Genomic DNA, 12,789 nt, shown 5'->3' with positions numbered 1-12,789 from the left:
AAGATGAGCCCTGAACTGCTAACCACAAGATTGGCAGTTCAAGCCCATCAGCCGCTCCTTGGAAACCCTATATAGGGTCACTATGAGTTGGAACCAACTTGATGGCACTTACCAACCAAAAAAAGAGCCAATAGGGGCAGAAAAACAGTCCCATCTTATGATGTTCTTGTTGTTAAGTGCCATCATCATAGCAATCCTGTATGATCCAGAATGGATGAGGGCAGAATGGTATATTTAAATAAATACTGTATTTGACAGTATAGTTTATGAGCTAGAGATCTCACTAACACACATTTTAACTATGTCGTTATGGAGTTGAGGAGTCCCCTTAATTTCTCCCTGAAAGGTGAGTATACAAGTGGAGAAAAGTGTCTGAATTCATCTTTCTCCCTCTTTTGTTGTTAGGTGTTAGGTGCTATAGAGTCAGTTCCAACTCATAGCAACCTTATATCTAGTCCTGAACCATCCGCACAATCATTGTATGCTTGAGTGTACTCTTGCTGTCACTCTGTCGTCCTGTTTTTCCCTGACCAAGCTTGCTGTCCTTTTCCTCCTTATCACGTGTCCAATGTTGATGAGACGAAGTATGGCATCTTCATGTCTAAGAAGTATTCTGACTGTACTTCTTCTGAGACAGATTTGTTCTTTCTTTCATGGAAGTTCATGGTATATTCAATAATCAGTGCCAACATCATAATTCAAAGGCATCAATTCTTCATCAGTCTTCCTTATTTACTTCCAGCTTTCTCCTACGTGAGTCCATCGATAATATCATGACTTGAGTCAACTGCACCTTAGTCCTCAAAGTAACATCTTTGCTTTCCCCCACCTACTTTGGTGGAAATGTAGTCTTTTTCTTTCTACTTTAGGTATGGGGATATGACTGGGTGTCTTTCCCTTAGTACCAGCCTGGGGTCCAGATGGTCACTCAGACACAAACATTTGTGCTAAATAAACTCTACCTGTTTAGGGTCTTTGAAATCTTAATTTTAGGAATTTGCAAATAACTATGTAACTTTCCATGTAGGCTAGACTTGATTAAGCTTTACTTCATCTTTCCCTAGTTAGGAAGATGCTTTACTATATCTTTCCCTGGGTATGGTTGAGAGAATATGCCACAGTCTCTCAATTCCTACTATATTAAGTAATTAAATGTTCAAATAAAAGGATATTCATTCAGAATAATTGGATAACACCATTTATCAAACAAATGAATTAATCTTTGACCACTCCATTTAGTCCTCTTTTAGCACTATAAGTAGACAATGTCCACATGGGTTGTTGAAACACCATTCCCTCTCTGTGAACTAGCCTCCATTTCCTAGCCTGGTGTGTCTCCATCCATTCCCAGACATGGCTTCTCATTCTTGACGCATCATTACCTGGGAGAATGCCCCACATTCTCCATGGAGGCTTCCTAAGCTTCCTACAATGCTGCACATCACATTTTGCAGATTTTGTTTCTAGGACTGTCTAAAACATCTGCGCTGACAACAGATGTTGATACTCAATTTGCTTTCTCTTCCTCTCTCTTGGTTTTCAAAAGATTGAAAAAATCATGACACCTTTCTCTCTCCTTCTTGCTCTCATGAATGTTTCTTTGTCTTTCTCACCTTTTGCATCTCTGTTGCTCTCTGCTACTGCTCTTGTAACTTCTTTGCCCTTGCTTACACCATAATTAAGCTTCATTTTCTTGTTAATAACACTCAGAGGGCTTTGTTGTTGTTGTTGTTAGGTGCCATCGAGTCAGTACCTTATGCACAACAGAACGAAACACTGCCGGATTCAGGGTCAACCTCACTACTGTTGCCACACTTGAGTCCATCGATGCTGCCGCTTGGCCAGTCCATCTCGTTGAGGGTCTTCCTCTTTTTCTCTGACCCTCCACCTTACCAAACATGATATCCTTCTCCAGCAACTGCTCTCTCCTGACAATATGTATGAGAGACGAAGTTTGGCCATCTTGACCTCCAAGGAGCACTCTGGCTGCACTTCTTCCAAAATGGATCTATTGGTTCTTTTGGCAGCCCATAGCACTTTCAGTATTCTCTTCCAACACCATAACTCAAAAGCATCAATTCTTCTACGGTCTTACTTATTCACTGTCCAGCTTTCGCATGCATATGAGGTTATTGAAAATACCATGACTTGGGTCAGCTGCACCTTAGTCCTCAAGCTGACATCTTTTTGCTCTTCAACACTTTTAAAAGGTCTTGTGCAGCAGATTTGCCTAATGCAATATGTCGTCTGATCTCTTGACTGCTGCTTCTGTGAGAGTTGATAGTTGATCCAAGGAGAATGAAGTCCTTGACAACTTCAATCTTTTTGCCATTGATAACAATGTTCTTTATTGGTCCATTGGTGAGGATTTTTGTTTTCTTTACATTAAGATGTAATCCATACAGAAGGCTGTGCTCTTTGATCTTCATCAGTAAATGTTTTAAGCTCTCTTCACTTTCAGCAAGCAAGGTTATATCATCTGCATATCGCAGGTTGTTAATGAGTCTTCCTCCAATCCTGATGTGACGTTTTTCTTCATAGAACCCAGCTTCTTGGATTATTTGCTCAGCATACAGGTTGAATAAGTATGGTGAAAGAATATAACCTTGTCGCACACCTTTCTTAGTTTTAAACCATTCAGTGTTCCCATGTTCTGTTCGAACAACTGCTGCTTGGTCCAGGTACAGATTCCTCATGAGCACAATTAAGTGTTCAGGAATACTCATACTTCACAATGTTGTCCATAGCTTGTCAGGATCCACACAATCAAAAGCCTTTGCATAGTCAATAAAGCACAGGTAAACATATTTCTGATATTCTCTGTATTTGGCCAAGATCCATCGGACATCAGCAATGATATCCCTCATTATACGGCCTCTTCTGAATCCGGCTTGAACTTCTGGACATTCTCAGAGGGCTTACTATGGGCCAAATACTCTTCTTCATGCTTTGCTTCCCAGTGGTTACAGCTAAGGTGCCAGACAGCCTGGATTAGAAGTTTAGCTCTGTTGCTTACTATACGTGCATGTTTTGTTTATCACTTTTGCTTTGCCTCAGTTTTCTCATCTGTAAAATAGGAATAATAGAACTTTCCTCGTGGGGCTGTTGGAAGAATTACGTCAGACTCTGAAAACAGTGTAGATTCTCTTTCTACCTTTTAATAACTGCACAGTGGAAAGGACTCTCTACTTTCCCAAGGGAACTCCATCAATTGATGACTTGACAGTAATTCCAGGAGCTCATTATCCCCACTCCTAGTAGAAGATAACATGGCAGGGAGGAATGCCATTTCAGAGATGTGTAGCCTGACATTCACTAAAGGTTACAAAGTAGATTATCTAAAAGATGACCAGGAGATGGTAAAAGGCCTCTTGAATCACTCTTCCTTTTAACTCCTTGGTACTCACTTAACAACAACAACAACTCACTTCTCATTGATGCTTCTTAAAGTGTCCATCAAAGCTCTTCTTCCTCCCTACCCCACCAGAATTTTCAACTGTATCATTCCATCTATTAATTTCATTAGGTTTTCCCAACTTGCTAACTGTGCATCAGCAACCCAAATAAAACACTCTATTAAAAAAAATTTGGCAAAATCTTCCTTCATATTTATAACCACCTTTTACTATAGCTTTGTTGATGTTGTACCATTAGATCTTCTTTATAACCAAGTATCTATTCATTGTTCCCAATCCCTGAAAATCCTAAGTACAAAACAATCAACACACACCTACTCTTGCAGCATTGTTGTTGTTAAGCCTGGCATCGTTGAGTCAGTTCCAACCCATAATGACCCCATAGAGGTTTCCAAGGTGCATAGATAACTGAATTAACAGTATCAGTACACAGGACAAGTATTAGGGCCATCACATTTTGTTTCCAAAACCAAAACTATAGTATTTGGTAAGTGACTGCATCTTGTTAGAAGTTTGAGGGCTGGAGTCCTGTTGTGACAGTGTAGGATAAGTGCTGGACTGCTACCCACAAGGTTGACAGTTCAAACTCACCAACTTGCAACACTGAACAACAACAACAGTTATGGAACATCCAAAACCAAAACCATTTGCATTCTGTTGGTAGCTAAATGGTTCAATCTCACCCTGAGGCACTATGGAAGAAAATGACCTGGTGATCTGTTTCTGTAGAGTATAGCCCGTGGAGTATTTCCACAGTAGCATGTGAGTTAGAGGAGTCCTGGTGTGGTGCTGCCGGTTAATGCGCCACACTGCAAAGCCGTTTGAACTGCAAGGTCGGCGGTTCAGGCTCACCAGCTGTTCCTCAGAAACCCTATACAGGGTCAGAATCAACTCAATGGCACTTAACAACAACAACATGTGAGTTAGAGGGGTCTCCACAAGTCAGAATTGCCTTGGCAGGACCAGACCAAAGTAATCACTGACTGATTCTGTCAACTTTAATGACTGGGTGGGGGGAAGAAGAACCAGATGAAAATATGAATCTTTATTTCTCTTCATAGAGTACCCAGACCCATAGCCATGGAGTTGATTCTGATTCAATGATGCTCTAGGACAGAGTAGAACTGCCCTCTAGGGTTCCAAAGTTATAAATCTTTTTGGAAGCAGACTAGCATATCTCTTTTCTATGAAGGATCTGGTGGGTTTGAACCTCCAACCTTTAGGTTAGCAGCTAACATTTAACCATTGTGCTGCAAGTGCTCCTCAGAGAGTGCATAGTAATCCCACAATGAAAGTTCCTGCTATTACATTTTAGAGGATGCAAGGCAACTTCACCCTGAGCCCAAAGAGAAGCTTCCTCCTACCTTTCTCTAAATTTTAGCCTTAGGAATTGTCTATAGAAAATTCATTCATCCAACAAGTGTTTGTTGAACACCTACTATGGTACCATGGTAACAGGGAAGTCACAGTGGGGAAAGAAAAAAAAAAAAAAAAAAGACTCCTTGTCCTTTTAGAGTAAAATAAATGGGATACTTTGTTAAAAGGGGGTCAAAACTATGGAGAAAAATTAAGCAGGGTAAGAAGGTTGAATAATGAGAGCAGAGAGGGTAGATCAGAGAAAGGCTCAGCAAGACTGACATTGGAGCAAAGAAAATAAGGATCTGAGGGAGTGAATCATGCAGATATCTGGAAGAAGAGTGTTTCAGGCACAGGGACCAGCAAGTGCAACGGCTCTGAGGTGAGAATGATCCCAGGGTTTTGAAGGAACAGCAAAAGATCAGCTGTGGTTACAGTGAATGAGTGCGTGTGCACACAGATGAGAAAGAGGCTCCGTAACAGTCTAGAACTAGGAAAGGAAGTCATAGACTGTGCAGGGCTAATTCATGTGGAGTCTGGCAGGTCATTGTAAGAGTCTGGAGGGATCTGAGTGAGCAGTGATGTGATCTGACATATAAGAATGACTACTCTGGCTACCTTGTTGCCCATGGACCATCAGGAACTATACTTATGGAGGCAGGCAGATTGGAGAGGAGACTATTACAATACCCTGGATGAGAGATGATCATGACTAGGTTTTGAGTGACAACATTATAGTGTTAAGAGAAGTGGTCAAATTCTCGTAATGACTTGAAGGTAGAACCATGTGGATTTCATTACACGTCAGAAGCGGACTGTGAGAGAAATCCAGAAGTCAAAAATAATTTCAAGGTATGGGGCTGTGCAGTTACAGTGATGGGCCCAGAGAAGTTTGGGGTAAGAGGCCTGGAATTTAATATTGGTTAAAATAAGCTTGAGCTGCCTACAAGATATCAATATGAAGAAATCGGAAAAGCCATTAGAGACATAGGACTGCGAATCAAGGTGGGAGTCTAGACTGGGGATATAGATGTTAGCACCACCAGTATAGTCAATAATATTTAACGACTGAAGGGCGTCACCAGGGTAGAGTGTAGATTAAGAAGAGAAGAGGCCTATGAGCAGAATCCCCAGAAACTCCAGTATTTAGAGAGCAGAAAGAGGAACCAGCTAAGAGACTGAGACAAAACAGTCAGGGAAGTAGGAAGAAAATCAGGTTTCCTGGAAACCAAGTGAAGAAAGTGTTTCAAAGAGAAGGGTATAAGTGTCAAACGCTACTCTCAGTTCAATGGATTAAATAAAATGGGAACTTTGAGTTGATCATTGGATTGAGTCATGTAGAGGTCAGTGATAATCTTAATAAACGTTTTAGTGGGTAGAAGCCTGATTTACACAGCATCCTGGTGTGGTGCTGTGGATTAAGGTGCCAGACTGCAAAGCCATTTGAACTGCAAGGTTGGCAGTTCAAGCTCACCAGTCACTCCTCGGAAACCCTGTATAGGGTCGCTATGGGTCAGAACTGACTCGACGGCACTTAACAACAACAACAACAAGGCAGAAATGGAGTAGGTAAACCCTGGCTACTTGATGAGATTGTCCAACCAGCACCATCTGTCTCACCTGGAAGTCTCACACCCCAGAGTCTCAGACCCCACCCCAGACCTACTGAATCAGAAGCAGCCTTTTACCAAAATGTCCAAGTCACTCCTATGTTTATTAAAATTTAAGAATCCCTGGTATTGACCCCCTCTTGTTGTAAAGAAAACAACAGGCCAGAAGCTGAAGGGAGAGTTGAGTTAAGAGAGGCTTTTCCTTTCTTCTTTTTTTAACCAGTCTTTGTAGTTAAGGTTGGGAGAAATAATTACATGTATAAAACAGTACCATTGAGTTAACTCCAATTCATAGCAACCCCATGTATGTCAGAGTACATCTGTGCTCCATAGCATTTCCAATGACTGATTTTTCACAAATAGATCACCAGACATTTCTTCTAAGAAACCTCTGGTTGGACTCAAACTTCCAACCTTTGGGCTGAAAACAAAGCACACTAACCATTTGCATCATGCAGGAAATCCCACTGTGCACACAGGCAGATGTTTACTCAACTAGCAGCACAAAGATGGCAACTTGCTTGCCCATTCTGACCCCAACAGGACAAAGAAAGAGACAAGGCTCAAAAGGCCCCATGGACATCTCAGTCCCATTTTATGGTTAAGTGGATACCAGACTCCCCATCCCAAAAGTCAGATCAATTATTCTTTTTTCCTTCAGCCTAAGGAGAAGCAGCAAAAAATCTCTTGTTTAAAGGGCTGTGTCCTACCCGAAACACTGCAGTTCAGCATATAAACTCAAACCAGTTGCTGTCAAGTTGATTCCAACCCATGGCGATGCCCCCTGTTGAAGACTAGAACTGTTCTTGTTGTTATTAAGTGCCGTCGAGTCGGTTCCGACCCATAGCGACCCTGTACAGGGTTTCCGAGGCTGTAAATCTTTACGGGAGTAGAAAGCCTCATCTTTCTCCCGTGGAACGGCTGGTAGTTTCGAACCACTGACCTTAAGGTTCGCAGCCTGATTTATAACCACTACGCTACCAGAGCTAAACTTATGGGTGGATTCTCACCTTTCAGTCAGTAACCCACCATAAAACCACTCGTGCTGCCCAGTGGCTCCTCAGCCTAGAAGTGGTTATCCCCTTTTTATTTCAGGTTTGGAGGGTGGCCGCGCCTTCTTCAATGCAGTCAAAGAAGGAGACACCGTGATATTTGCAAGTGATGATGAGCAAGATCGCATCCTATGGGTCCAAGCCATGTATCGGGCCACCGGACAGTCGCACAAGCCTGTGCCTCCCACCCAAGTCCAGAAACTCAACGCCAAGGGAGGGAACGTGCCTCAGTTAGATGCCCCCATCTCTCAATTTTGTAAGTAAACATGTCATTTCACAAAATAAAAGCTCTATAAAGTATATCTTCCAAAATCTAAATAGAAAATCTAGTGGCTTTTTTTTTTTATTAAGGATTTATAAAATCACATTTGCTGAAAACATATAGTGAATTCAGGGAGAAAGTTGGGACAGGCATGTTAGATGAAAGTAATTTTAAAGTGCAATACTTGATGTATTTCCCCCTAAACAAAGGAAAATAGACCATTCCTGTCATTTTTCGGTGGATTTTGATCTCTTTGTTTTGTAAAAATTTAGAATTCACAGCCCAACATGTATTTGTTTGAGCCTTTCAAATATAGTATATTATTTATGTCTTTGCTTCATTTCTTCCAATTAAAAGTAATTTAAAAATAGGACTTGATTTGAAATAAATTTAAGTCTGCAACTTAGAACCATTTAAAAATAAAAGATGACATTATCACATGCAGTGGGGAAAAAAACAAAACATGGTACCTAAAATCACATTCTGATCTGCACAATAAAAATACCAGGACCCAAAAATGAAACCATGTCTCTTAACAGTCCCAGTTCATACCCAGTATTTTTTTCTTCTTACCCCTGCATTCATTTTACTTTCCTGTACTTTCTGACAACCAAGGATGCTTTCATTTCTGAACATGTCTAACACACACGGGAGGGTGAAATCCAGCCTACAGCTGGAAACACTTATTAAAACAAAGAATTTAATCCATGAAACAAAGGAACCCATTTTAGTTACAAACATTAACCCTAACTAGAAATTTTTGCCTTATTCTAGATATCAAACCCATTAGTGATAACTCTGGTACAAATCAATTTTAGCAGCTAATCCTGGGGATCTTTTAATGTAGTGTGAAACCCAGTCACTGAGTCTAGTCCGCTGAGTACCTGTCTGAGTATGGAGTTATACTAATAAAGAAATCAGATGAGGCCCCAGATCTTATCCACCTGCACCCCAGTGGGGAGTCTAAACAACAAACAAATCAACAAATGAAAAAGATAGTTTCAGACATTGATAAACACCATGAAGAATACCATGTAGTGATGTCTGAGTCAGGGTGAGGGAACATTCAACAGATGGTCAAGAAAGGCTTCTCTGGGCTTCAATCCAAATGATATAGAGTCAGCTCTGCAAGTATCTGAGGAAGGAGAATTGTGGCAGAAGGGAAAGCAAGTGCAAAGGCCCCGGTGCAGAACCTTGACCTTTAACACAGTGTTTTCATGTGATCTCTCCTCTGTTGCTCTTCAGCAAAATGTGAATATGGATAGGAGAGCTTTGAATCTTAGAAACAAACAAACAAAACACCTGCTGCTATCCAGTCAAATCCATCTCTTACAAACCCTATAGGATAGAGTAAAAGTGTTTAAACTTTAAATCTTTACAAAAGCAAACTGTCTCATCTTTCTTCTGTGAAGCAATTGGAAGGTTGAACTGCTAACTTTTCAGTTAGCTTCCTTACTCACTGGAGCACCAGGGCTCCTTTGCAGTAACTAAGTAGAACTAATTAGCTTTTGAGTAAATGCCACACTCATTTCCATTTCTATGCCACTGAACATTGCAACACCCTAGCTGATGGGGGAATGAAACTCTTTGAATGGTAAGGACTCATATTGTTAAGGAAGATGCATTATCTTATGGAATGTTGTTTTTGTTGTTGTTAAGAACTGTGGAGTCAGTTCTGACTCATAGTGACTCTGTACAGGTTTTCCGAGGCTGTAAGTCTCTATGGGAGCAGAAAGCCTCATCTTTCTCCTGTGGAACAGCTGGTAGTTTCGAACTGCCAACCTTGAGGTTAGCAGCCTGATTCGTAACCACTACACTGCCAGAGCTCCTTTATTGAACGCTATAAATAACCACAAAATCATTGCCCTGTTTCTAATGGGGAATGGAAACACAGGCAGGAAGCCATGAAAGTATAAGGAAGAGCTTGAGGTTGAGTTTTGAAGGAGAAGGGATAGCTCTACTGCCCACAGCCACCATGAAGTTCTCCATCCTCTAGTTGTCTTTTCTGGCAGCTTCTGGCATTTAGGTTACTTTGAATGCAATAAAGAGAGAAGGCAACAACTCTTTCCAATGCTTTACTCATTGAGATAACCAAAACCAAACCGTTTGCTGTCCTGTTGATTCCAAGTCATAGTCACCCTGCAGTACAGAGAACTGCCAGTGGGATTTCCAAGCTTGCTGTCTTTACAGAAGTAGATTAACAAGTGGATTCAAACCACTGACCTTTTAGCTAGCAACTATGGTGTCACTAGGGCTCCTAGTTGACATAAAATATACCTTTTGTTGTTGGTAAATGCCGTGGAGGCAGTTCTGACTCATAGAGATTCTGTGTAGGGTTTTCAAGGAGCAGCTAGTGGGTTTGAACCACCAACTTTGTCCAGCATGGCCACCAGGACACCAGGACACCAAAATATATCTGATGGTGGTGGTTATGTGCTGTGGAGTTGGTTCTGACTCATAGCAACCCTTTGTAGGGTTTCCAAGGCTGTAAATCTCTATAGGAGCAGAAAACCTCATCTTTCTCCCTCAGAACAGCTGGTAATTTCGAACTGCTGACCTTGTGGTTAGCAGTCTAACTTGTAACCCACTACACTGCCAGAGCTCCTTAAATTATACCTAGCATCTGTTTAATTAAAAGAAAAACAAACAAAACAAGGCAATAGACTCTCTTATTCACTTTACCTGGCATGCTCCTTTTAAGAAATTGGGAAATAGTGCATCCTGTCTTATCCCCTGAGATGGCATTGTCCCTGAATCAGACAAAGAATTCCTAATTATAGTCATTGTCTACATTAACATTGTAAAGCATGTATCTCTGGTGATATTTGGAAAATGCTGGTCTTATTTCCAAATGATCTCTATTTCACCTTGGTTTCTATGCCTCTATTCTATCATCTGTCAAATTAAGACATTACTACAGTTTATGATTGGCCCCACTCTCTACTCCCTAGGTAGGAAAGAAGGCTATTCAGGGATCAAATTAAGTGGAGACCAGACAATGATTATAAAAGACTAGTGATTGTCCCTACTGAAGAGTTTCCTCTTTGAATAAGACTCATTTAGCTTTAAAAGTAAAATACTAGCCATTAGGCATCCTCAGAAAAATTCAGTCAAGTACACACAAGCTTGATGTGTGTCTTTGCCCTAATTGACATAAAGCCAAAAAACCAAACCCATTGTCACTTAGTTAATTCTCACTCGTAGCAATTCTATAGGGCAGAATAGAATTGCTCCTCAGGTTTCTGAGACACTAAATTTTTACAGATACAGATTGACCCATCAGTTTTACATGGATCAGCTGGTGGGTTCAAATGGCAATCCTTTTCATTAGCAACCCAATGTTCAACCCACTGAGCCACCAAGGAACTTTTATTAAATGGGTATCTAAAGAAATATCCTAAGGGTCACGATTTGAGGGGTAAATAAGATTACCACTAAAGAGCATGGGAGGCAGGCAGGCAGTAGGATGACTTAGATGAGATGATGTATACCTCTCAGATTTGTCACTATCTGGGGGTCATGCCAAGAACCCTAGGGGTGCAGTAGTTTATGCATTGGACTGTTAACCACAGGTTGACATTTCAAACCTGTCAGTCACTCCTCTGGAGAAAGATAAGATTGTCAGCACCTAGAAAAATGTATAGTCTCCAAAACCCTGAGGAGCAGTTCGATTCTGCCCTACAAGGGTACTCGGAGTGGAATTGACCTGATGGCACTGGTTGGGTTGGGAGGTGGTGCCACCTTCCTTATTGTCTCCTAAGTCACTGCCCACATCACGAGTCCTGGTGCGGCACTGTGGGCTAATGCATCAGACTGTGTAGTCGTTTGAACTGCAAGGTTGGAGGTTCAAACTCACCAGCTGCTCCTTGGTAACCCTATACAGGGTCGCTATCGGTCGGAATCGACTCGACAGCACTTAACAACAACAACAACAAGTCACTGCCCAAGAACTGAGGTTCTCCTAAGATTGTGAAGCCCCACACCTACCAAATTCTTTAAAACAAGGGCACTGCATTCAGCCATGCAGATGTGTTCTACAGTAGGCACCTTTCACATACACAAAATTGTCAATGCAATGCACAACTTGTGTAACTGTGCATAGTGGTATAATAACAGTAATCTCTACCCAGCGCTTCAACCTAATAGCATTGATTACAACAGTTCCATGGATACTTTATTATCCATTAGACAGGGCACCAACATTTCCAAAGTCTATCTCTCCCTTGTTTATGCATTTAATATAATCTACATCCAAAGGAGTTCCATTAGGTGGGATGTCTGTGCCCATAATTTAGGAGGCAGCAGAGGAAACCATGCACAATTAAACTACTACATCTTGAGCTTTTGTGATTAGGAGCACATGTGAGAGACATCAAAAAGGAAGTCAAGAATTTTACATTGTGTGACATCACTAGTGGTTCTTGTGTGTAACAACTAAAAAAAAAAACAAAACATGACTAGGAGACATCTCATAGTTTTAATGGAGTCCTGGTGTGGCTTTGTGGGATAAAACACTAGAACACAAGGTTGGTTTCAACCACAAGATCAGCATTTCAAGCTCACCAGCCTTTCCTAGCAAACCCTATACAGGGTCACTATGAGTTGGAAGCTACTCAGTGACACTTAATAATAACAACAAACTACCACAGAATGGTAAGGAGCTCTGGTAGCGTAGTGGTTACGAATCGGGCTGCAAACCTTAAGGTCAGCGGTTCGAAACTACCAGCCGCTCCGCGGGAGAAAGATGAGGCTTTCTACTCCCGTAAAGATTTACACCCTCGGAAACCCTGTACAGGGTCGCTATGGGTCGGACCCGACTCGATGGCACTTAACAACAACAACAACAACCACAGAATGGTAGTTAGTTCACAGTTAGTTCACAATTGCCTTTAATATACTAAGGTCAACCCATCACACTTTATATTAACTTAGTCAAACCCATTGCCTTCACTCATATACGTAGGGTGACCAACTCATCCTGATTTGCCTAGGACTTTCCTAGTTTGCCCAGGAATTTCCTGGTCATAGCTCAGAAAGTCCCGTATCCCAGGAGACCTAGTCCTTTAGTTCTGGACAAACCCAGAAGGCAGGTC

General features: G+C 41.4%; 1 protein-coding gene across 1 annotated transcript in view; it reads left to right on the top strand.

The window, feature by feature from the left end:
• CADPS (Ca++-dependent secretion activator) overlaps positions 1–12,789 on the top strand; it is a 755,300-nt gene that overhangs the window by 552,085 nt on the left and 190,426 nt on the right. The window contains exon 12 of the mRNA XM_006862100.1: positions 7,478–7,690. Coding sequence (XP_006862162.1) covers positions 7,478–7,690 — 213 coding nt within the window. The remainder of the gene's footprint in view (positions 1–7,477; positions 7,691–12,789) is intronic.

The sequence above is a fragment of the Chrysochloris asiatica genome, unplaced genomic scaffold, assembly GCF_000296735.1.
Source record: "Chrysochloris asiatica unplaced genomic scaffold, ChrAsi1.0 scaffold00046, whole genome shotgun sequence".
In the NCBI taxonomy this organism is placed as follows: Eukaryota; Metazoa; Chordata; class Mammalia; order Afrosoricida; family Chrysochloridae; genus Chrysochloris; species Chrysochloris asiatica.
This window is presented reverse-complemented; position numbering and strand designations above follow the sequence as displayed.